At 44.6% G+C, this 25,902-nt stretch overlaps 1 protein-coding gene across 4 annotated transcripts in view; it reads left to right on the top strand.

Annotated features, from left to right (window-relative positions):
* The window catches only part of Rrm2b (ribonucleotide reductase regulatory TP53 inducible subunit M2B), a 31,521-nt gene extending 7,171 nt beyond the window's left edge, over window positions 1-24,350 (top strand). For 2 of the 4 annotated variants that reach the window (XM_021228734.2, XM_005072642.4), the window contains exons 2-9: window positions 803-961; window positions 7,360-7,476; window positions 9,165-9,298; window positions 9,717-9,811; window positions 13,089-13,222; window positions 19,555-19,659; window positions 21,843-21,956; window positions 22,720-24,350. In XM_021228734.2, coding sequence (XP_021084393.2) covers window positions 920-961; window positions 7,360-7,476; window positions 9,165-9,298; window positions 9,717-9,811; window positions 13,089-13,222; window positions 19,555-19,659; window positions 21,843-21,956; window positions 22,720-22,872 — 894 coding nt within the window. In that variant the 5' untranslated portion in view covers window positions 803-919 and the 3' untranslated portion in view covers window positions 22,873-24,350. The remainder of the gene's footprint in view (window positions 1-802; window positions 962-7,359; window positions 7,477-9,164; window positions 9,299-9,716; window positions 9,812-13,088; window positions 13,223-19,554; window positions 19,660-21,842; window positions 21,957-22,719) is intronic. The other 2 variants (XM_021228737.2, XM_013115314.3) reach the window with 1 other exon arrangement.
* Window positions 24,351-25,902: the final 1,552 nt, after the last annotated feature.

The following is a 25,902-nucleotide window of genomic DNA, read 5'->3' as shown; positions in this document are numbered from 1 at the left end:
TTTTCGCTAAGATTAGGGGAAAGACACTGCCTGGTGACAGTGTCTCGTTCACTCAGCATTGTAAAAAGAGCGGCGCTGAGGGGAGAGTTTGTTCAAAAGCAGTAATTTTCCCACTCTTACAGTTTGTTGGCTTAGCGTTGTACTACGCTTAGAGTAGAAATAACCACAGTAGTTCGAGTGCTGACTCTGCACCTGGTGCAGCTTAAAAGAGTTTTAATAAGCCGGGCGTTGGTGGCGCACGCCTTTAATCCCAGCACTTGGGAGGCAGAGACAGGCGGATCTTTGTGAGTTCAAGACCAGCCTGGTCTACAAGAGCTAGTTCCAGGACAGCCTCCAAAGCCACAGATTTCTGTCTCGAAAAACCAAAAAAAAAAAAAAAGAGTTTTAATAATCAGAACAATCTTTTATTTTATTTTTTTCCAGACAGGGTTTCTCTGCAGATCTATTGGTCTGTCCTGGAACTCGCTCTGTAGGCCAGGCTGGTCTCGAACTCACAGAGTTCCGCCTGCCTCTGCCTCCCGAGTACTGGGACTAAAGGCGTGCACCACCAACGCCCAGCAATCAGAACAATCTTATTCGATGAGTACTTTGTAGCTTCAGCAAGTCAAGCTTAGAGAAATGAAATGACTTACTGTAACCGTGCAACCTCACCGTATGAAGTTACCCAGGTGACTGGGAGCATTCTTGTACATACTGCTTCCCCAACTTGTGCTGTCTCCCAGAATTCCCCCAGACGTTCATTTAGGCTTGAGTCAGAGAGGACTTTGCACATAAACAAAGGTATACTTTGTTTCTTTAAAAGCAGTTGTCTTCGGATACGAAGGAAAAAGCTGCGGTGGTGAGTGAGGAAGAGCCGCTCCTGAGAAAGAGTTCCCGCCGCTTCGTCATCTTCCCAATCCAGTACCCCGACATCTGGAAGATGTATAAACAAGCCCAGGCGTCCTTCTGGACCGCAGAAGAGGTATGTCACCCGCCCTGGCACTCGTGGCCGTAGTAAGCGGAACTGTTGATGAACTTAAGTGGAACGTAATTAGATTAGGGTCTGTAAATACGTTCTTGCTTTTGTTTCTGAGACAAGGTCTCTCTTTTACCTGTGCCTCATATATTGTGGACCATTTTCCATTCTTTAAGACTATTCGTTTTTAGTCTACGTGTGTGAGTGTTTGCCTGCACGTGTGCGTGCACACCACGTGTGTGGTTACTGGTGCCCTCGGAGGCCAGCGGGGACTTTGGAGTCACAAGTGGGTATGAACTGTCATGTGAGTGCTGAGAACCCAACCAGAGTCCCTCGCAGTGGCGGTGGCCAGTGCTCTTAGCCAGTGAGCGGTCCCTGCAGGCAGCCCACCCAACTGTTTGTCTTTAAATAGATTCTTAGTCGGCTAGGACTGAGTAAGACCCGTCCTGGGTTTTTGTTTGTTTGCTTTTATAGTTACTCATTTATTTATGTGTGCACGAGCTTGTGGGAATTGAACTGATGGCAGCAAACACCCTTGCCCGCTGAACCATTTCGCCAGTCCTAACACTTTAAACTTCTGGTCAGCAGAACAAACAGAATTGCAGCTGCAGTTTAAAAAAAAAATGAAGCAAGAGCCAGGCAATGGTGGCTCACACCCTTCACCCCAGTGCTCAGGAGGCAGAGGCAGGCAAATCCCCAAGTTCAAGGCCAGCCTGGTCTACAGGGTGAGTTCCAGGACAGCCAGGGCTACACAGAGAAACACTGTCGCAGAAAAACAGGCAGCAACAACGCAAACAGAACAGTGGAAGCCCTAAGGGCCCTGCAGTAGCTTGAGAGGCGGATCTGGCAGAGCAAAGCCGCAGTGTGTGAACAGCTTCACCGCCCTGCTGAATTCACAGTCTGGCTCTGCCTTCAGCCGCCCCAAACCTCAGCAGCAAGGCAGCCTCTGGTTCCTCACTGTCAGCCTAACCTTCCACCTTCAAAGAGAGTTCAGCACCTGCTGGCTTATTGAGAACAAGGAGTCATGCAAATGGCTGCTGTCTAGAGTAACTAAACACACAAACAGTTTTGGTCTTTACTATTTAATCATCCCTTACTGTTTATGATAGCCACACAATACCCTACTCTGTATATGTGCCCATAAATACCTCTCTGTCTGGATAGCTGTGTCTGTGTGAATGAGTGTCTTTAGATCTGTATGCCCCACGGCCAAGAGACCAAATCCAGGCTAGCAACATGGCTCATTGGACAGAAGCTCTTTCTGAACAAGCCTGATGGCCCCCGTTTGGTTCCTGGAACCCGCAGTGGAAGGAGTGGGCTATCTCCTGAATTTTCCTCTCATCTCTACACTCGCCTTATAGCACACACACGATCTCTTCGCCCGTCCCTGTCTCTGTCTCTGTCTCTGTCTCTGTCACTGTCTCTGTCTCTCTGTCTCTTTGTCTCTCTCTCTCTCTCTCTCATAGACACACACACACACACACACACACACACAAAATAAATGGTTTTGGAAACAGACCAGACGAATCTATGGAAACAACACCCTGTGAAGAATACAGGGCCGAGGCCAGGCTGCCTCAGTGCTGACCCCACTCTGTGCAAGCAGCTTCCCCTTTCCCTGCGTCCTCGCTGCTAAGACAGGCTAATAGCATGTGACACATTGGCTCGGGAGATGTTTAGAGACACCAGTGTCTGCGACCGCTTCTACACTCCTCAGACATTTACATATCTTTGTTATACCGTCAGCATTGCTATGTAGTGCGGTTGGCGTACAGAGCAAAACACCCAACTGAAGCAAACCCCCGGTGTTTTTTTAGTAAGTCACCTGGCTTCCTGCCTGTCTGTGGCTTTAGATAGCTTTCGTGAGTATGGTTCAGAGGACAAGTAGAGCACAGTTGGTCCTTTTGTTTGTCACGCCTGAAAACGGGCTTGTCATATTTGGGTTTCTAAAAGTTCATTGGAAATTAATTGCTTCTCTTAGAAACTGTAATAAATGTCTATGACCAAAAAAAAATACTGATTTAAAAAATCAGAACACATAGGTTGATAAGGATTTTGCAGGAAGGTTCACATACATGTTTTGAAAGGAAGTCAAGGATATTTTTAGTCCCATGTATCAAACAAATGATGTAAAAAGGTTAGTTAACTTTACACTCTGGTTTTTAAATCAATGGTCGAATTTAATTCCCAAATATTAGGCCCTGACTCAGAAAACAAAGCTTGGAAATTTTCTAGAACCCAGTCAGGCAATTCTGATAATCAGTTTTCTGTTACTATGACAAAAGAAAATCAAGTGATATTGTAACTGTGCTGCCGCAGGGAGCCAACCAAGCCTTTGCTTTGACACACGGGCCTCTCGGGAACGGTGAGGGTCTGACACTGTGGCAGGGATCCATATTTAGATGCTGAAATTCAGGATGAGCTCATATGGGGTAAAACTGGACAGGACATTTGATGTTTCTAGAAGGAAATATAACCGTTATCATTTAACAATATAAATAAAAGTTACAGCATTTTAAAGCTTGGCGTTTAAAGAGGCAAATTTAATTTTTAAGACTAGGCCTTTTGCAGTATTAAATTCAATATCAGGAATAGAGTGTTTGGAGACAAGAAAGGCACCCCTGAGTTAACCTGAGTTGAGTTAATAATAAAAGGGAACTTGGCAATTGCTGATGTTTTATAAAGTGAAGACAACTATTTCCCTTCCTCATCCTATTGTATGTTTCTGAACTTAGTCTAGAGTCTGGCATGCATTGAGTGCTCACAGATACTTAGAGTATAGCAGGAAAAGAGTTTTAGGAAAGGATACGGTGATTAAGATTAGAATATTAGTCTTTTTTTTTTGAAAGGTCAAGGAGATTGAAACTGTTAGAATAATTAAGAGAAAAGCAAGACCAGCAGAGTTTCACAAAGGACAGCTATATATACAAATGTCTATCACATTGTCATGAAACAAATCTAGAGGTTTTTTGTTGTTGTTTTCTTTTTTGGGGGGGGTTAAGACAGGGTTTCTCTATGGCTTTGGAGGTTGTCCTGGAACTAGCTCTTGTAGACCAGGCTGGCCTCAAACCCACAGAGATCCACCTGCCTCTGCCTCCTGAGTGCTGGGATTGAAGGCGTGCACCACCACCATCACCTGGCAAATTTAGAGATTTTTATAAGACAGTATTAGAGCTATACATTAAGAGTTCCGTCTTCCCCCAGCTTGTAAGTTGAGCCGTCGCTCTCCAGTGTGGTGGCATTTGGGGGTGGGGCAATGGGAGGTAATTGGGCTTTGAGGATATGAGGGTGGGGTCTCATGAGTGGGATTAATGCCTTTATAAAGAGAAGTATGAGAAGAGAGCTTTCTCTCTGCCCTTCGAGCATAAGGGAAGAAGGTGCCCATCTATCTAAGTAGCTTCCTCAGAAAGTTCGCCATGGGGCGGGAGGGAGACTCAGGAGTCAACAGCATGGGCCGCTCTTCCAGAGGACTCAAGTTTTACTCCCAGGACCCGCATGGTGGCTCAGGGTTATCTGTAGCTCCAGCTCCGGGGAATCTAACACTCTCTTCTGTGGACACCCAGCGTGTACGCAGTACACAGACACACATGCAGACAGAACGTCCATACACATGAGAAAACCCACAAAACCCAGCCATACTGCTACCCCAGTCCTGCCTTTGACTGGGTTTCCATTGCTGTGACAAAACACCATGAGCAAAAAGCGCCTTAGGGAGGAAAGGGTTTATTTCACCTCACAGCCCGTAGCCCATCACCCTGGGAAGTCAGGGTAGGCACTCAAGACCCCTGGCTGCTTGCTGGGTTGCTCTGTATGCTGCCAAGGCTGCTTTTTAAAAAAAATTTCTTTTTATTTTATTTTATTTTCCAGTTTAAATTTAGATAAGAAACAAGGTTGCTTCACAAGTCAGTTACCTCCCCTCCTCCCGTGTCCTCCCCCCAACCCCCCCCAAGGCTGCTTTCTTAGAGCGCATAGGACCATGAGCCTAGGGATGGAACTCCCTCTAGAGAGCTGGGCCTCCAAAGTTCCATAGTCTTTATGAATTCAAGCATTCTAAAGGTTCAGTCACTTTAAAATATCCAAAGTCTCTAAAATATCCACAGTTTCTCTAAAATAGCCAGATTCTCTCTGAAACCTCTCCAAAACTTTGAAATCTTCTTACCATTACGTCTCTTCTATTAAAAAAAAAGTTAAATACTTTCTTCCTCCAAGGGCACAGTCACAACCAAATCAAAGCAGGTCGAAGTTGAATGGAGTAAAAGGTTCAGTGTTGGTCATCTGGAATTCACTCACGATGTCAGGCTCCCACAGAGAGCTCAGGCTGCCTCTGCTCCACCGTCCACCACGCACAGACCTGTCTCCTTGCTTGCTCTCCTGTCCTTGGTAGTTGTACTGGTACTGGCATCAAAGCACGGGGCTTGTTGCTGTCCCGGGGCTGCACCTTCTCCGGCAGACCTTTTCTGGGTTCTCTTGAAACCAGGTGGTGCCAGGCTCCATTTCTTCGCGTGACCAAGCCTTCATCCTGGGACTTCAGCTGTAACTGAGGCCGCACCTTCATTGATGGCAGCGCCTGGCCTTTCGCGGGACTCTAGCCCGCCACCCAGTGCCAAGCTTCAGCTACCCCGCCTGCCTTCAAAACCAGCACCTCCTGGGTGACTTGTATACGACCTAGTTTGGCTGCCGGTGTGGGTCCCAGCTGCTGTGTGCTGATGCCACAGGGACATTTAAAGACATAGGGTCCTCTGACTCTGGTCTCCTCTTAATCACTGCTAGTTTCTCACCCCAGCTGACCAGCGTCAATTGTCCCAGTAAAGCCAAGGTTTCCTTCAGGTCTCTTGTTAATCGCAGCTGACTTCATCCCCAGCTGATCAGAACCACAGGTTCTGGATTGAGAACAGCAACGTACAGTGCCCCCCCCCCCCCCGAGTCTTTAAGGGATGCTCGCACTTACTCTGCAACTTCACACGCCAGGCCTCCATCATCTGTGTCATGCTCAATTGAGCCTCTTCCAAAAGACTCTGTCTGTGTCAGCTGGACATAAACTTAGCTACCACGTGCCCAGATCTTGGACTTGCGTTTCCCGAACTTTGAAAAGTAAATGTTTGTTTTTAAGCCATCCGGTCTATGGTGACTTATTATAGCAGCAAGAGCCAGCTAACACAGTTGTACATTGAAGGAGCACTTGAAAAGTTTGGATCACTCTCTTAGTTCCCAAGAATAATTTTAATAAGCATTTTCAAAGGTATTTATATTCTAAAAGTCTGACTTAAGGTTCTTTTTGTGAAGAGAGATACTATGACCACGGCAACTCTTATGGGGGCCTGCCACCCAGCTCCCAAATAAATCCACGGAGACTTATTCTTATGAATGCCCGGCCTTAGCCTTAGCCTGGCTGGTTTCTAGCCAGCTTTGCTAACTTAAATTATCCTGTTTCTCTTCCTCTATGTTTGACCGCAGCAACTCTTATAAAGGAAAACACTTAGCTGGGGCCGGCTTACAGTCAGAGGTTCAGTCCATTGTCATCATGGTGGGACAGGGCAGTGTGCAGACAGACATGGTGGAGAAGGAGCTGAGAGTCCTACATGTTAACCTACAGGCAACAGGAAGTGAACTGCCTGCCACACCGGGTGTAGCTTGAGCATATAAGAGCTCAGAGCCCGCCCCACAGTGATACACTTCCTCCAAAAAGGTCACACGTTCTAGTTCTAATAGTGCCACTCCCTCTGGGCCAAGCATTCAAACACAAGTCTATGGGGGCCGTACCTGTAAGCTGCTTTAAAACCCAGGTTGTTATCTTCCTGGCACGATGACTTCTTAGCCTTGAAGAATAGCCGGCAGTAGCACAGAGGCTGTTAATTCGTTAGCAGGTACTGAATCTATTACTATAGTAACTACTGTATAAAACAAATGACTGCTAAGGCATTAGTCTACTTTATATACTTAAGTAGTTTTGACTTTCCTTCACAAACACCCTCCCCTTCTCTCCTTGTTCCCCTCCCTCTCCTTCTTTCTCCCCCTTCCCGCCTCCTTGAACATGCTAGGATTGTCTTGTTTGTTTAAACAAAGTTTTCTGGATATGTTTAAGGTATGGATAGATCATAGTGTTGTAAAATGTGTGCACACACACACACTTTCACACATGTGTATAAACTTTCTCTCACTAACAAATAAACGTATGTACTGCTTCATGTACTAACCTACTTCTCCGTGTGGCAAGAGCGGTTATAATTACTAACTAGGTAAATGTTTTGAGTACATCACATTACTATTAGCACAATGTTTATCTTATTCTGATATTTTAAATGTTTTATTTTTCTTTCTGGTGTAGCTTTTCTTAACTTTAAAGTGAGAGTTTTCCAAACTCTTCAAGAGGAAAACAGTTGGAGTGTTTTCTCCCCCCCCCCCAGGTTGACTTATCCAAGGACCTCCCTCACTGGAACAAGCTTAAATCAGATGAGAAGTATTTTATCTCCCACGTGTTAGCCTTCTTCGCAGCCAGTGATGGCATTGTCAATGAAAACTTGGTAAGATTTTTATTTTACAGTTGTTCCTGAATGGCGTTGTTAATGAGATCCCTGTAGATCCTGCTGAGGAAAGATGTATGAATAACAGACTAGATGAAGCTTAACTTCTGTGTGAGTGTGTGTGCGTGTACAGGCAGGGGCCAGAGAAGGATGCCGGTTATCTTCCTCTGTGGCTCTCTGCCGTACCCCTTGAGAGAAAGTCTCTTCACTGAACGCAGAGCTCATCATTATTTGGCTAAGTTGACTGTCCAGGTAGCCTCAGGGAGCCCCCTGTCTCTGACACCTCAGCACTGGGGTTACAGGCTCACAGAAGCATGCTAGGGAATCTAGACCCAGTACTCATGCCAGTGTAGCAAGCATTCTTACCCAGGAAAGGTGTCTCCCCAGACACCAAAGTTTAATTTTTCACTGTATTTTTCTCATGATGTTTCAGAGGAAAAGATAGTTAACTGTCAACTGACTCGCAATATATTATGGAATCAATCGTACATTATACCAATGAAAACTACACACAGTGTGGAGCTGGAGGTGTCCCTGACTCTACAACGCTTGGCTCATCATTATAGAGGCCCTGAGTTTTAGCCTCAGCAACGTGAAAACAAAATCCAAAATTGCACAGAATTCGTAAATTTGATTTTTCCCCCTCCAATAACAAACTTAATAGAGAATGTGCCCTTAATAGCTGTCTGTAGCTCCGTTGGATCCCTAGATCAGCCCTTCATATAGAAATCATGTTATGGTCAGTCAGGAAGAATAAGTTTTTGTTAAGGAGAGTGGAGGGAGGCACCTCCAGAGTGAACCAGAAGAACTTTAGCGGGTCTGTCTACTATGAGGAGAAAGCTCCACGAGGCAGGAAGCACTGCTTTTGATACATATTCTAAAATTTACTGTTCAGCAGGCAGGGTTTCTACCTGAAAGATAAATTCGCCCCATTGCTTAGGGGCACATTCCATGGCGTTGTGTGCATAGCTCAGTGGGCACCTGCCTGGCATAAGTAAAGTACTGGGGTCAGTCTCCAGCACTTAGGTTAGCTGGCTAAACACTGAGAGTCTACTCTAAAAGACCCATAAAGACCGAGGATGGCGTGCTCGCCCAGCATGAGTAAATGCTTGGTTCACCCTCAGAGCCACAAAACAAGAAAAGAAAGAAAAGATTGGTAAGGTTTTTGTGTCCTATTTCTTGTATAACTGTCACCTTTCCCCCCAAAAAATTGTATTAAGTTTTGCTTATTTGTGTGCGTGTGTGTGTGTGTGTGTGTGTGTGTGTGTGTGTGTGTGTGTGTGTGGGTGTGGGTGTGGGTGTATTAGTCGTATTAGTCATGGTGTCTGTGAGTCATAGTGTGTGTGAGTCATGGTGTGTGTGTGGAAATCAGAGGACAACTTGGAGGAGTCAGCTCTTTTTCCTTCCACCGTGAGGTTCCAGGAACAGAACTCTGGTCATTAGGTTTGACAACAAGCGGCTTTAACCCGCTGATTCTTCTCATTGATCACTTTTTTTTTTTTTTGAGACAGTGTCTTGCCATGTTTCCCAGGTTGGTCTTGAAATCAGTGTCCTCCCATCCAGCTTCCTGAGTGTTGGGAAAGACAAAAGATTTTTAAGTGAGAATGCTGATGTCATGCTATACGGTGTGTGAGGAGGGTCCTGTGGGGTCTGCTCACCAGAACTTTCTGTCCTCCTTGTTTCTGTAGGTGGAGCGTTTCAGTCAGGAGGTACAGGTCCCAGAGGCTCGATGTTTCTATGGCTTCCAAATTCTCATCGAAAACGTTCACTCGGAGATGTACAGTTTACTAATAGATACTTATATCAGAGATCCAAAGAAAAGGTATTATTGGGGGGTTGTTTATGAGGGTTTAGCTCTTTGCTTATATTAAAAGTGGAATTTATTCCAAAACTACAGTGTCAAAGATTATTCACATGTGGAACTTCATGAGTATAGTTTTCTATTGCTCAGTAATGCGTTAAAGGCCTGCCATAGAACCAGGCAGTCTTTAGATGATTAATGCCATCTCAAAGCCTCGTTTGTATTTATAAATTGAATATTTGCATCTCATTGATTTTTAGATCAGCTTATATCCAACTCATTAATCTGAGTTTTACTTTTATTTCTATATTCATAATTATGAACATGTGAAGATATAGAAAAACTAGATTTGGTAGTATACTATTTTATCTTTGATCATTAAAACTTAGTCCAATTAGTAGAAACAAATGAATACCATGATGTTTTTTTGTTCTTATAGGGAATTTTTGTTCAACGCAATCGAAACAATGCCATACGTTAAGAAAAAAGCCGACTGGGCTCTGCGCTGGATAGCAGACAGACAGTCTACTTTTGGTATGTGGCGTTAACTTGTATGCCTTCATGCACTGCACTGTGGACTCAGCTTTTCTTAAAATTGCCCTAGTTTCCCCCTCTAAACCAATTGCACCAACTGCGAGGCGTTTGCCTTGGTTACAGGCTTTAGAATAAATGTCCTGCTTGTCTTCTTACTTCACAAAAGCTTATGAAATGCATCTTACAGTCTTTGCATGAGTGTGTGTTCATGTGTGGGTGTGTATGTGCTTGTACGCGTGCAGGCACGTGTGTGCATGTGCCTGGGGCCCAGAAGCTGGTGTGTCTCCTGAATGATTTCTCCTCCGTCCCTGCTCTCCTTCTTTTTTCAATTCTTTTGTGCACATGTGTGTGCGTGCGTGTGTGTGTGTGTGTGTACGGTATATGCATTGTATATGTGTCTGTGCACACACCTATGCATGTGTACATCCACATGTGTGAGTATGAAAGCCAGAGGTCGATGTTACACCTTTGGTATTGCTCTCCATCTTGTTTTTTAAAACATTTACTCCTTTAAGAATTTTGTGTATGTGTGTATGCCTACGTGAGTTTATGTGCACCGTGTGTGTATAGGTACCAAGAGAGGCTGCTGGGAACTGAACCTGGGTCCTCTGCAAGAGCAGTAAGCAACCTTCACGTCTGACTCAATTTTCCAGCCCCTTAATGCATTTTTAGTAATGAATATTTTCATTTATATTTTTTGGGGGGTTGTTTGTTTTTTTGTTTTTTTGAGACAGGGTTTCTCTGTATTGTTTTGTAGCCTGTCCTGGAGCTAGCTCTGTAGGCCAGGCTGGCCTTGAACTCACAGAGATCCACCTGCCTCTGCCTCCCGAGTGCTGGGATTAAAAGTGTGCGCCACCAACGCCAGCCTTATTTATCCTTGACAGCTTCATACATATATACAAAATACCTTGATCCTATAGCCCCCTAAATCTCCCTTTCACCCCTCTAGGACCCTCTTCCAACATGGTCCCTTCCCACCTTCATGTCGTCTTATTTCTTTATTTCCACCAAGCCCAGCTAGTGCTGTCCACAGAGCATGTGTGGGGAGCCTCCACAGAGCATGGACAGCCAGACACCCCAGGAAGAGCAATTGCCTCTCCCCCAGCAGCTGTCAACTGCCAGGAGGGTCTCAGCTGTTAGCATGGGGCCTCCTGAGCAACTCCTAATTTTTAATTAGCATGTGTTCATTGTGCATAATAATGGGTTTCATTATGACGTCTACACACACACACACACACACACACACACACACACACACACACACGGTACCTGACCATATTCACACGTACCTGACCATATTCACACGTTAACCTCTCTTGTCCCCACCCCCATTGCGGCTAATCCCCTTCTTTTCCTCAGTTAGCCTCCCTTCTGCTTTTTATGTCTGCGTGTGTGTGTGTGTGTGTGTGTGTGTGTGTGTGTGTGAGAGAGAGAGAGAGAGAGAGAGAGAGAGAGAGAGAGAGAGAGAGAGAGAGAGATGTGTGTGTGAGAGACAGAGAGACTTGATGAGTTTCATTAGGGAGACTTTGCTTGTAGGATCCTGGACATGTTACCAGTATCCATGCCATTGAAGGCACGGCCTCCCACTGAACCTGCAGCTCACTCACTGGGCAAATCTCCCGAGGGACCATCTTGTATCCCTTTCCCTAGTCCTGGGATTGCATGTGTGTGTGGCACTCCTGGCTTTTTACATGGCTGTGGGGCATTTAAACTCTGGTCCTCACGCTGTTTTTCCCAGCCCCTTCTTCAAATCTTCTAATTCTCTCCAAGAGTAGTCTTCTGTAGCCATTTCTTATGCTTTTCATTTTTCAGCGTTCACAGAGGTACACAGAATGGTTAAAACAGCTCTCCTCTTATGTTTAACTTTCATCCAGTTCTCTTACAGATAATTGTCCATGTGGCCTTGCCTTAATAATTACAAATGTCAGTTATTGCTGTCTGTTGAATAATTGGTTGCCAGGTAAAAGTGTCGTAAACTAACATTCAGTTAAGGATGAGATGAAGCAGGGGTTATTTTTGTGATATTTATTATATTCACTTGGAAGATTTCTATAACTCCTTTGACAATCCTCAGCACTTATTTATGGTCATTTTTTCAAAGCAGCTTTTCAAGTGGCATCTATAAACTACAAGTTTTTATCATGTTGGATTCCCGTCTGTTTCCTGTTGCTGGTCTGTTTGGTGTAAGAGAAGCAAGAAATGAACAGGGCAGACGGACTCCGTTAGAGACAGCCAGAAACACTTCAGTCGTCTTGCCTTTTGAGATTTAAGTATTTGTTCCGAAAGTTAGAAATTCTGGATTTCAGCATAAGAATTGGACATGTCTGTAGGATGGACTTAAACTTTTATTTTTTTATTTCTGTGTGTGTGCTATAATCCAAAATATCCTAGAGACGGTGCCACAACTGTGATGTCACTGGAGATACTTAGGGATGAGTTTCTGCAGAGTCCTTACCTAACAGCAAATAGACTTTTAAGTTAGCTCTTCTATCTTTAGTAGAACATTTTAGCCTATAGGTGAATTCATTGCCTTCAGCTGATTTTTAAAATTATTCTGCAGGGACAGCAATGTTTCTGAAATGTTTGCAGCTAATCTCTTAGCAACAATAGGCTGCTAACAAAAAATACAGACTTTAGCAGCTACTCCTCCCGTTAGAGGAAGATGATTGTCATAAAGTTTATCTTGTACTTCCCATGCTAGTATACACATGTGTGTACATGTATGTAATGAACTCACACACACATGTGTCTGTACTTGGAGGCACATGCTCTTTACAGGCAAACCACCTCTTTTACTTGTTTGACTGGTGTGTGGGAATCCATTCCTGTGTGTGTGTGTGTGTGTGTGTGTGTGTGTGTGTGTGTGAGAGAGAGAGAGAGAGGGTATGCATGCGTGTGTGTATGTGTGTGCGTGCGCATGCATGCGTGTTTTTATGTGTGTGTGAATCCATTCCTCTGTGTGTGTGTGTGTGTGTGAGAGAGAGGGTATGCATGCGTGTGTGTATGTGTGTGCGTGCGCATGCATGCGTGTTTTTATGTGTGTGTGAATCCATTCCTCTGTGTGTGTGTGTGTGTGTGAGAGAGAGGGTATGCATGCGTGTGTGTATGTGTGTGCGTGCGCATGCATGCGTGTTTTTATGTGTGTGTGAATCCATTCCTCTGTGTGTGTGTGTGTGTGTGTGTGTGTGTGTGTAAACATCATAAAAGCCCCGTGTGTTCGTGGACTTGCAAATGGCTGCAGGATCTGGTTAGGAAATGGAGCCGTTCTGTCTTGTAGGGGAAAGAGTGGTAGCCTTCGCTGCCGTAGAAGGCGTCTTCTTCTCGGGGTCGTTTGCCGCTATATTCTGGCTGAAGAAGAGAGGCCTCATGCCAGGACTCACTTTCTCAAACGAGCTCATCAGCAGGGACGAGGTAAGGAAGTATGCGCTCTTCCACTCTGGTCTCTGGTCATTTCTTTCTCTTTCCCCTGGGGAAAATGCAAATCGTGACACGGGCATTGGGGCAACAAGAAGGAAGTAGAAACTCTTCCTTGGGCCCGTGAGAGTTTGGTTTCCTCCCACTCCTCCCTGGTCTCTGCTTACCCTTAACTATGAACGGACTCTTAGATTCTTACCCCCCCCCCCCCGGTTCCCTTATTGGTGACTCCCTGGCTGACTATATTTGTTCCCGTGGAGTTGGCCACCATCTAAATGACTTCTCAAGCTTTATCCACGTCCCATGTGCTCTTTCCCGAGTTCCAGACTTACGTTCACGTGCATGCTGCGTGTTTTTAATTTTTTCTGGTAGCCTCCACATGGGCCTCAAAAATGAAGATTCATTATCACCGTCCAAAGGCGCACGCTGCTCGATTTCGTGTCCCTGTCACCACCCTGCCCTCCGGGAATCACTTTAAGTTGCTTCTTTCTTTCCCTGCCGCGTCCAGTCATAACTAAGTCTTGTCTCTCTCCCTGCAATGTGGTCACTTTTTCAAAAGAGGCAGCTCAACATCCCCATCCCATTAGGTGAGATTCTCTTATGAGTCACCTGCCCTTAGTAGCTCCAGCAGGCTTGCGTTTCCCCGCTGCGTTAGGCTCTGAGCTTTTCAGCATGGAGACTGCTCTCATCCCCGCTCATTGCAGTGTTTAGTCCACGAAAGCCATCCGGTTCATGTTCATCCACACCAGGGGCTCCTCAACTTCTGTCTTCCTGTGTCACCCTCTCCGGCACTTCCCTGAACCTCCGTTCCTCAGCTGTAGACTCTCGCAGGGGTTGTCAGAATGTGAGGGAACAGTACATGTCAAAAGTATTTAAGTGTCTTAAAGATTTAGTGTGTGTGTGTATGTGTGTGTGTGTGTGTGTGTATGTTTCGCCTACATGTATGTAGTGTACCGTGTGCATGCCTGGTGCCCTTAGTGTTCAGAAGAGCGTGTTGGAGCCTCTGGAACTGGAGTTACTGATGGTTGTGAGTCATCATGTGGGTGCTGGGAGCCAAAGCCGTCCCCTTTAAAGAGCTAATTCCTGTGCTAATTCACCAGCCCTGTGAAAAGTTTTTTAAAAAAAACTTTATTAGTATATATTTCATATAACATATTTTATTTTTTATAATTTATTTAAATTCATTTTATGTGCATGGGTGTGATGGTGTCAGATCCCCTAGAACTGGAGATACAGACAGTCGTAAGCTACCATGTGGGTGCTGAGAACTGAACCCAGGTCCTCCAAGCAGCCTCTTAACCACTGAGCCATCTCTCCAGCCCTGTGAAAGTATTTTTAAGTGCACAAATGCTTCACATAATTATATTCTTCTGTTTGATGTCTTTAACTTTCTTTAGACAATAAATGCCATAATTTAGCAAAAGGGTCAACAAACTCAGAGGTAATAATATTTACTTATTGCATTCCTTTATAGACTTTTCTACCTTTAAATCTCTGTTTCTCTTTCTCCAGTACCCCCTCGTGTGTAGATCATATTTTTATAATTTGTAGTTTTTATCTTATTTTTTGTCTGTTAGAGACAGGATCTCACCATGTTGTTGTTTTAACTTTGGCATAGTGGCTGCGCCTTAATCTGCTGCTACCTTAGCCAGAAATTGCAACTCTGCAGTTACCAGCCTGCTTCTCTAGGCAACTGTCACTAACGGTAGCTTTAACTAAATCTCTTTATAAATAAGACTGGAGATCCAAAGGCTGGGGTGAAAAGCTGCTGTCTCAGAGAGGCCGGGTCGCAGTTAACTAGCCTTCCCTCCTTGCTGGCTTCCCCGAAAACCCTTGCTTCTATTTCCCTAAGCCAGGAAAGGCCACACCTTCCCAAAGCCCACCCCACTACTTCCTGTGACTCTCTGTCTCTCCCAGATGCCCTCTGGTGATCTGTGATTTCTTCCTGTCACCTAGTTGCTAACTCAACCTCCTGACCCAAGGTTAGTTTTATTTAATTGATGCAAATGCAAACTTGGGGCTCACAGTATGATCGAATATCACCCAACACCATGTAGGCCAGACTGACCTTGAATTGAACATTTTCCTGCCTCCGCCTCTTGAGTGTTGGGGTTACAGGCACCCTTGGAGTCACCACACCCTTCTTTTTCCACCTGGCAAATATTGGGAACCCCCCTTTTTTTATAGTAAGCATTATTTTAAAACGGTTGGTTAGGGTTGTGACATTCTGGTGAATGAATGTATCATGTATTTCATCCTAATAAGAGACCGGTTTCTTGATTTTTGTTTAGCTTTTTTTCTTTTTGAGACACTGTTTTATAGAGTAACCCTAGCTGACCGGATACTCTCTCTGTAGATCAGGCTGGCCTTGAACTCACAAGAGATCTGCCTGCTTCTGCCTCCCGAGTGCTGGGGTTAAAAATATTCACCACCATAACAGGTTGTTTTGCCTTTTTAATAAAGTCAAACTTGGCATGTAAGTTTTGTCTTCCTAGCTTTTGAATTTTCTTAAGTTCAACCACAAAGAAGACTTAGCAGGTCCTTTAGCTCACTCCCAGGTCTCTTTCCAGGGATTTTACAGCAGTTCCCAGCCCCACTTAGCTGTGCGTGGACATTTTCTCACCTTAACCTCACCAAAGCTGAAATTAATTTGCTAAATGCTTGACAAATCTGATAGATGAGTTGACACTTCCTTATTGCATTTATTTTAACTTGTTTATTGCCAGTGCTCAGCTCTTTCTCATAATTATGTTAGTTATTCGTACATTTTCTGTAGCTGCCTCTTGTCCTTTGCCTTTATTCCAGTTTTTTAAAAATTTATATATATATATGTTTTTATTTAAATTAGAATCATTCTTGCTTCACATGTCAATCTCAGCTCCCTCTCCCACCCCTCCTCCCTTGTCCCTCCACCAACTCCCCCCAACCTCCCACCCAATCCCCACACCATTCCCCATGGAGGGTGAGGCCCTCCTTGTGGGGATCTCCAGAGTCTGTCATTTCATCCAGGGCAGGGCCTAGGACCTTCCCCATGTGTCTAGGCTGAGAGAGCATCCTTCCATGTGGAATGGGCTCCCAGAGTTCATTCGTAAGCCATGGTAAACACTGATCTACTACCCAAGACCCCAGAGATTGCGGGCCTCCTCACTGAAACTACATTTAGCTTTATTCCAGTTGTGATGTTTATATTTTTCTTGCTTAAGTACTGTTAATATGTAAGGCCATTTTATGGTATTCTATAATCCTTAAAGATTATTGGTGTATTCCTAACACACAGTAATTGATTAGCCTCTTTTATTATTATTGTTTCTGAGACAGGGTTTCTCTGTGTAGCCCTGGCTGTCCTGGAACTCACTCTTAGACCAGGCTGGTCTTGAAAACTCTGCCTCCTGAGTGCTGGGATTAAAAGAGTACACCACTATGCTTGGTTTAATTGACCTCTTTTAACATTTTTTACTGACTATATATATATATATATGTATATATATATATATATGATGACTATAACATGCAATTTCAATTTATTGTAAACATTTTCTCAAATTGTCCTTTATTTGAAAGAATGTATTGCTTGTGTGTGTGTGTGTGTGTGTGTGTGCACACGCGTGCGTGTGCGTGCCTGCCTGCCTGGGTGGCACCCCCATGGCACACATGTAGAAGTCAGAAGATACCGTGTAGGAGTTGGGTCACTCCTACCATGTTGGTTCCAGGGATTGAACTGTTTGGGCAACAGAGCCTTCACCCTCTGAGCCATCTTGCCAGCCCTTGATGACAGGGGTGTCGTGTCTCTCAGAGGATAACCTTGACTTCCCTGATCCCCTTACCTCTACCCTGACTGCTAGAGTCACAGCTGTGAGCACCACACCATTCCTGTCCTGTGCCGAGGAATAGTAAACCCCGGGACCTCGAGCGTGCTAAGCAAGAGCTCTAACTGTTTCCCATCCTCTTCCTTTTGTTTTGAGATATGGTCTTATGAAGTTGCCTGGGTTGACGCTGAACATGTTCTGTAGCCCTCCCTGGCAGGCCTTGGTCTTCTGATTCTCCTGCCTCAACGTCTCTGGTGTCTCAGATTACAAGCCTGTACTTCAGTGGCCACTGGTATGTTTTAATAATTGGTAAAAACACATCTTAGAATGTTCATTTTTAAGATGTCCTTATAAGGCTATTCCCAATTATCCTTCCAGAGTAATTTTGTATTAAAAAGTCTTCGGATTTTGATTGGAATTGCTTTAAATTGGAAGTTAATTTTATTCATTAATTGATCTGACAATTATGCTTATCTTTGATTTGCTGGTCTCTGCAGCAGTCAGCTAGCTGCCAGTTCTAATCAGCATTTAACATCTCTCATTCTGCCATTGCTCGCTAATCCATGCATTCTCCTCAGTCAGCTCTGTGGGGAGAAAATAAAATCCCAAAGATTAGCGTTCCAGAGGGTATGGGTTTTGTTTGCTTATCCAGATAGGTTTTTTTTTCCTGGCTTTTCTAGACAGGGTTTCTCTGTATTATTTTGGAGGCTGTCCTGGAACTCACTCTGTAGACCAGGCTGGCCTCAAACTCGCAGAGATCTGTCCACCTCTGCCTCCTGAGTGCTGGGATTAAAGGCATGCGCCGCCGCCACCACCACCACCACCCGTATCTGGACAGTTGTATCAGAGAATAATTAGGTAGATAATCCTTGAAACACAATGATGTGAGGTTCTTATCAGAATGGTTTGTCCTTTGTTGTTTTACTTAGCAAAACCTAAGTAATTCGGAGTCGTACCCTTTTATTGTGAGCATTCCTATTCCTTCCGCGGTCACTTGCAAGGTTATTTCTTTCTTTGTGGCATCATATTCTAAAAGTTAATGCTGCTGGGAAATGCATCACCTTCCTGGATGTGGCCTTGTTGTCTTTGTCTGTTTTGAATTTGTGACAGCTCCCTTCTGTGCTTTTAGATTTTCAGGGTGCTATCACCCTGCTCTGACGTGGAGTCCCGAGTGCAGGGCCCCTCTCATGGATCTGTTCTGCAGCTGCTTACGGTTCTCTAGTGTTCACCGTGTCTGCGGGATGCCTTTGTGCCCAAGGCTGTTTCCCACGTCCGTTTTCTCTTGCTGTGGTCGGGTTGTTCGCTGTGGCTTCAGGTGGTGTGCACCCCGCTTTCCCATTGCACTGCGCCGGGTTCACTTTTCTCCCAACTGCTCCTGTCTCTGAACACTGTCTTTCTGGAGTCTCTCAGAATGAGTTCCATTTGCTCCTTAGATGCTAGTGCACTGGCTACTTTTCCTGTGGCTGTGACAAAATCCCTGACGAGAGGCAGCTTAGGAAGGGCGGGCGGGCTTGTTTGGTACACAGGTCAAGAGGATGCCGTCCAGTCCGTCATAACAGGGGAGGCACAGCCGCTCACCTGCATCCCGGCTAGGGAGCAGAGAGTGATAAAGAACGCTGGAGCTCAACTCCCTTTCTGCTTTTATTCAGTCCAGGCCCCCAGCCTGTGGAATGGTAGCACCTGCATTTAGGGGTTGGGTCTTCCCACCTCTGTCTGCCTAGTATAGGAAAACCACAGACATCTCAGAGGTTTGTTTCTATGGTGGTTCTCAGTCCCCTCAAATTGGCAACCAAGATTTGTTACCACAGCTAATGACTGGTTTTCAATCATTCTTCACGCTTTTTTCCCCCCTCAGTATATGTTTTTATTTAAATTAGAAACATGCATGCTTCACAGGTCAATCCCAGCTCCCTCTCCCACCCCTCCTCCCTTGTCCCTCTACCAGCCCCCCCTTAGCCCCCCACCCAATCCCCACACCATTCCCCAGGGAGGGTGAGGCCCTCCTTGTGGGGATCTCCAGAGTCTGTCATTTCATTCAGGGCAGGGCCTAGGCCCTTCTCCATGTGTCCAGGCTGAGAGAGCCTCCCTCCATGTGGAATGGGCTCCCAGAGTTCATTTGTAAGCCATGGTAAACACTGGTCTACTACCGGAGGCCCCAGAGATTTCTGAGGCCTCCTCATTCTTCACACTTTTAACATTTAAAAATTCATCAGTTTTCACGTTTCTGTCCCTACACTGTTTTCCTTTCCAAAATGGCTTTTGCTACGAGGTTTTCTGGTTTGGTATTATAAGATGTCAACAATATAAAATGCTAGTAAACTAAGATGGACTAGTGTTAGAGGTTCCTACTGTAAGTTATGGACTTGGCACTCAATGCAGTTTGGAGGAGAGAGGTTCCTGGCTCTGTTAACCCTTTCGTCCCCAGGAAATTCCCCGTTCCCACTTCGTGCAGCACGTTAACACACTGTGTGCAAGTTAGCTAATTGAAGTTCTTTGACAATAGCGCTTTGTCCTCTGTTCTAGGGACTTCACTGTGACTTTGCTTGCCTGATCTTTCAGTACTTGGTCAACAAGCCCTCGGAAGAAAGGGTCAGGGAGATCATTACTGACGCCGTTAAGATCGAGCAGGTGAGTGCGGGGCTTTGATGCCGTCAGCTCATCCCACGACCATGCGTGTGAGTACAGTCTGTTTTGTATTGTTGGTTTCCCGTGCATGGACGTGCAGCCTGCGTGCATATCTGTGCCTCTATGCCTGCCTGCTGCCACAGAGTCCAGAGGACAACAGGTCTCCCGGAAGTGGAGTTGCATAGGGTTGTGAGGTACCGTGTGGGCGCTGGGAAGGGAACCCAGGCTCTCCACGAGAGCAGCCAGCGCTGTTAACCCTGAACAGCCTCTCCAGTCCCCGTAGCTTGTTTCTAAAAGACGTTTGGAAATAGCGCCTTATGGTCCCGTGTACACTAGCCTGGGACTCCCGGGCTAATGCAGTCCTTCCACCCGGCCCTCTGGGCGCTGTGTCACCGTGCCCAGAGACATTTGACAAATGAAGTTGCAATTTGCATGTCAGTGCCAACAAATTCACGTCATCTGGTTTGACAGTTACCTTACTTACCTTTAAATTGCTGGACAAAATGCCAGTTTACAAAAGGGAAATGTTTAATTTGGGGCTGAAGGTTGCAGAGTCCATGGCCATCATCACGGGGCACACGGCCGCAGGCAGGCGTGGTGCTGGAGCAGTAGCTAAGCCTGTGTTCTTATCTGAAGCAGGAGGCAGAGGGAGCTAACTGGGAATGGTGTGGGCTCTTGAAACCTCAAAGCTCACCCCCAGTGACACGCCTACTCTACAAGGCCACACCTCCTAGTCCTTCACAAACAGTTCCACCAGCTGGGGACCAAATATAAACATATGTGAGCCTATGGGGGCTGCTCTCATTCAAATACAGCAGTGCTGACACATAATGCATTGAAATTATTACCTCAGTTTATAATTTGATTAAAAGTCAGTCTTTATTATATATCAGGGTTTTCTGTATACCTGGTTTATTTCAGGGCTTTCTTTTTGTTTTAAATTAGTGAATTTAAATTATATATTCATATAATCATGTAGCTGTATATAATTTAAATTAGTTAAGTTATACTTAATTTATCTTTTAAACGTGATTCCATAATAAACATTTTAATCATTGTAGCTTCTTAGATTTATATTTTTAAGTACTAGAGGAGAATGTTAATTTTTGTTTTATCGTTTCAATGACTTAACAGGCTGCCCAGCTGAAGCAGAAACCAAAATTCACAAAATGAATCAGTAAAACTTAATCTATGGCATGCGTGTAAAGGCTTATGAATAGAAGCAGCCTGATAGTCTATTAAAATGTATTCTTATCACTCTAAGGAGCTTACTCAAAGATGAACTTTTCCTAGCTTGTTTTTGAGCAGTGTGTAGGTTACAGCATCTTTTCGCTCTGCGAGGGGGAAGGTGCATGTCTTTTGGCATCTTTTGCCGTCTTGAGGATGAATTTCATGGTTCACATGCTTTATTTTCTCTCTGTCAACACTCTACCACTGCCTTTCAGTACAATTGGATTTCAATATATCTCCCAGCTTCCAAATCCATGTCTATTCTCACACTGTCTGTAGCCGATGTCTTCTTCTTGGCTTCCTTTTGTGGTCCTGCTTTGAAGAAGTTTTCTCTGGATCCTTCAGGACAAAGCATCCCCATTTCTCGGTTGAGGAAATGTGGGAATCAGGTTATGTGCACATTACTCTAAAAGATCCAGTAATCTGCTATTTTTTATCTGACTTTGGCCCCTTGGGAAGTGAAACCTTACAATTAATAATACCCTGAACATCTGTAAACAGATGACCATTGTTTGCCATGTTAAATTTTTCCTGGCATACTTGCCTTGAGCAAAATCAGTGTCTAGGACATGAAGAAAACTAAATTCCTCTGTGTTTATCATCTTCTCTGTGGGAAACTGTCCACGGCTCAGAAGGCACAGTCTCTCACAGCCAGGAAGGTTCTATCAGGAGCTTAAAGCACAGCTTGTTCCACATTTGGCAGACCAGAAAGCAGAGTTGGATGGGAGGAAGTTCCTCAAACCTCACGCCTGGGGACCTATCTCTGCCCATCAGGTCTCAGCTCTAGAAGGTTCCATGACCTTTCTGAACAGTGGTACCACGCAGGGACCAAATGTTCAAATACACGAGCCTGTAGGGGACAGTTCAAATTCGAACCACAATACTCCATATTTGGGAAAGTATACTTACTTACTGTTATGTTTTTGTACCTTATTCTGATTTTGTTTGCATTCCAGGAGTTTTTAACAGAAGCCTTGCCAGTTGGCCTCATTGGAATGAACTGTGTTTTGATGAAACAGTATATTGAGTTTGTAGCTGACAGACTGCTTGTAGAACTTGGATTCTCAAAGGTAAACAAAGTGTTTTAAAACATGTCACTGCCTATCTTGGTTGCTGCTCTATTGCTGTGAGGAGACACCGTGCCCAAGGCCTCCTATGAAAGGAAGCACTTAATTGGGGGCTGGCTTATAGTTTCAGAGGGTGCGCCAGGGCCATCATGGAAGACAGACAGACAGGCAGGCACTAGAGCAGGAGCTGAGAGCTTACATCCTAGAGCAACTGGTGTGAGCCTCTGAAACCCTGAACACACCCCTCCTCCAACAGGGCCACACCTCCCATCCTTCCTAGGTGGCTCACCAGCACAGAAACAGACACTCAGATACAGGAGCCTCTGGATCCACCCTCATGAAAACCACCACACAGCCAATAGTGCCGTAGGCAAGCAAGGTCTCTAAAGTTCATTTTACTGACATCGTTTGTAATACACCAGTCTACTTTAAAACACCACTGGTAAAGTTGGATGCGTGATGTTGTCTGTAATTGTAACATTTCTAAGGCAGAAGGATTGCAAGGTTGTGGCCAGCCTGGGCTATGTGGTCTATCTCTGATGGGCAAGTAAATAAAATGTGTAGGACAGAGTCTTGTTCTGAAAAAAAAAGTGGTTTTGCTGAATCGTTTGAAACTTAAAATGGAATTGGTAGCAGCCGTTGGAAACCCTCAGTACTGTAGAGGATCAGGGTGGGTCTGCAGGTGTCTGGGCAGTGGGAGTCCTGCCCTCTGGTGTTTGTCACTTGGATTCTTCAGAATATCTAATGACATTTCCTTTCCTTCCAGGTTTTTCATGCAGAAAATCCCTTTGATTTTATGGAAAACATTTCATTAGAAGGGAAAACAAATTTCTTTGAGAAACGAGTTTCTGAGTATCAGCGTTTTGCAGTCATGGCGGAAACCACAGATAATGTCTTCACCTTGGATGCAGATTTTTAGAGCCCTCATTTAGAAAAATACCATAGAAGCCGGGTATGTTGGCACACGCCTTTAGTCCCAGCACTCAAGGGAAGCCAAGGCAGGTGGAGTTTGAAGACTGTCAGGGCTACATATAGAGATCTGTCTCAAAACCAAAATAGCAACAGCAAAAGGAAACTAACAAACAAAACCACATAGAAACCTGTTGTTGGTAAATAGCAATTTATTTTTCTGTCCTTTTGATACTTTGAGTATCTCATTTAAGGGCATGAGAGGTTGAATAGAAAGAAGTCTAAAACTAAATTCTAAACAACTGAATTATCTAAATGCACTTCAGTTTATTTATACAATGAGAATGTGACCTAAATGCCCTTTACTTCTTTGTGTGACCAATGGCAGATCAGTTAATCACTGTAAACTTCAGGGCACTTATCTGTAAAATTTCTATAATCGGAGGTCCCAGAAGGGTAAGTACACAGAAGTGAGTTTTACCTCCAGTACCTTGACTACTAAGGAATATTAATGATAAGATTAATTGCAGTGGCATTGTGATGCAGTATACTCCTCTCCAAATTAATTGTGATTCTAGGTTAGATGGAGATTTGGAATTCATTAGATTTTTGTGTTTTTAATGCTTGCAGGAAGAATATAAGAATATGAAACCCTTAGAGAGGTCACGATTCTCATCAACCTCTTTGGATTTCTCAATCTGCAATAAGAATGTAGCTTGTAATTGCTTAGGGTGGAATAGTAGAGCCCAGAAGTTACCACGGCTGTGGACCTTTGTAAGCAAAGGGATTCTTCTTCAGGAATTAAAAAGATAACCGTTGCCAGGTGCAGCCCTGGAATGTTCAGAACCAGGACAGATGTGCAGTTCCCAAAGCCTTGTAGGCTGTCCAGAGTGTTTGTGATAGAAGAAGAGATTTGGTGGTCAGCGGGTTTGGGAAATGCTGCACACTCCTTCCCTTCTGAGAGCGCACTTCCTCAGCACAGAGCTGGGGAGGTGCTCACCTGGCTGCCCACAGGTACTCAAAGAGCCTGGGGACACTCGCACAGCCAGGGAGGGCCCTGGTCACTTATACAGGCTGAAGAGGGAAGCAGCAGGGAGTATTGAGCCGTTTCAGATTTATGCCAATCTGAGAAAGCTATGTAAGGTTGACTTCATGAGTGTCTTTATACTTTTTAAAATCTCTTTACAATGTTACAAAGGAATGTTCTTTTAGGGAAGCTGCGTGTGCTGCAGAGTAGACGATGAGGGAGATGGAAGTCTGTAGGAAAGACGGGGAAAAGTCTAGGAGCCAGGGCACCTGGGCGGCGTGCACCTCCTCGTTTTCAGAGAGCATCGAGAGGAAGCCTGAGCCCCGCCAAACCCTGGTTCCCACTCAGTGAGGGCCGAGTCCAGATCCCTAGCCCCCACATGGAAACCATAGCAGCACACACTCATACATGCACACTCAAACGCCACACACGAAGTACAAATAAAAGTCTGGAAGCCGAAATTCAGAGATTCCTGTCTGTGTATAACTTTTTATTCCATTTGTTCTACAGCTATCTGAGTGTTCAAAACTAGGAATTCTAGAGGAATGCAAGAGAGGCAGGCGGCAATCCCATCGTTAGAGATGCTGTCAGAAATGAAATGTTCCCCCCCCCCCCGTCATGTCACCCAGCACCCTTCCAAGCATGACAGAACAGCTGTTACCAAAACACAGAGAGAGGGGTGAGGGGTCAGAGAAGCTGAAAAACTCAGCCAAGATTCCAGACACTGTCCTCATACTGTTTAAGTTTCATCCACTGGTTTATTTCGCCTGTTCCTTTATTAAAGTATCACATACTCCCACAGCATTCATGTTTATGATGCTTTACAGTGTCAAAATATCAAAGAGCCTGGGTTATCCAAGCAGTGTGTTTCAAGGTATTTATTTACTGTCATACAAAAAAAGTCTAAACATGAATCCTCTCCGATGAAAGAAAACAGTTTGACCAGTGCAGATTCTCAAAGTTTAAATCCAGATCTCCCTTGTGAGTAGTGACGGGTGCTTCTGCGTGATGCCAATAAGCAAACTGCATTTGGAAGAAGTCTTAACACTGAAAGACTGAGTTTTCAATACACTGTTACTATACTACATTCAGTATTCCATAGTCTTTCAATTCCCCAAGTTGCACATGTATTGATGTCCAGTATTTTGTTCTTAGATATGGAAGAATTAGGAAGTTACCAGGTGTCTTTAGTATCTCACAGGTAAAGAAAATTTAAGTTTATGGCTTTTCTGTCTGTCTGTCTCTGTCTGTCTGTCTGTCTGTCTCTCTCTTTATAGCACGTGTTTCAAAGAAATTCAGTTTATTGTAGAACTGTGCTTTTCTCTTTTAAGATAACAAACAACTTGGTTGTAACAGTAGTTTAAATACGTGTTTCAGCATGTAGGATCATGGTGTGGAGGAACTTTGGATGAATTTATCCCAGCACTTTATGTGGGACTGAATTTCAGTAGTAAGCAGTTATTTTTATGATGTAAACCACTCCCAGCCATGCCATTATTTGAACATGCTACAGTTGTCTCATTTTAAAATATCCAGATCATACTTCTCTTACTACTTCACTGTATTTCATTTCCCTTCTTGCAGTTCGCATCTCATCATTCAGTCTAGCCTGGGGTGCCCTCTTGAGCCTTCTGCTCCGGCCCCCAAATACTGGTGCTGTAGAGGTGGGTGCCACCATGCCCGGATGCCTCTTTATCTTTTGCTCATGGAGAAACGTGCATGTTCAAAAGTAACCTAATATTCAGAATCATGCATCTCCTAGACTCTCCAGGTTTACTTTTCACAGCTCAGCTGAGAGCCCAATGCCGCTTCATCGATAAAGAAACTGTTGGTGGCTGCATTGAGGCCTCGTTAGCTCTAAAGTCGAGTATCACGTTTTGAACTAATCGGGAGAGTCGGCAGCCGGCTCAGGCAGAACCTGGGGTGAACAACTCAGAAGTGAGATAGTCTGTATTTCTCATTGCCTTTCTGTAAACCATCTGCCCCGTCTTAAACCGCTCTGGGCCTGAAGGA

The sequence above is a fragment of the Mesocricetus auratus genome, unplaced genomic scaffold (assembly GCF_017639785.1).
Source record: "Mesocricetus auratus isolate SY011 unplaced genomic scaffold, BCM_Maur_2.0 Super-Scaffold_100023, whole genome shotgun sequence".
NCBI lineage: Eukaryota > Metazoa > Chordata > Mammalia > Rodentia > Cricetidae > Mesocricetus > Mesocricetus auratus.
The sequence above is the reverse complement of the archived record's forward strand: the minus strand, read 5'-3'. Positions and strand labels throughout refer to the sequence as shown.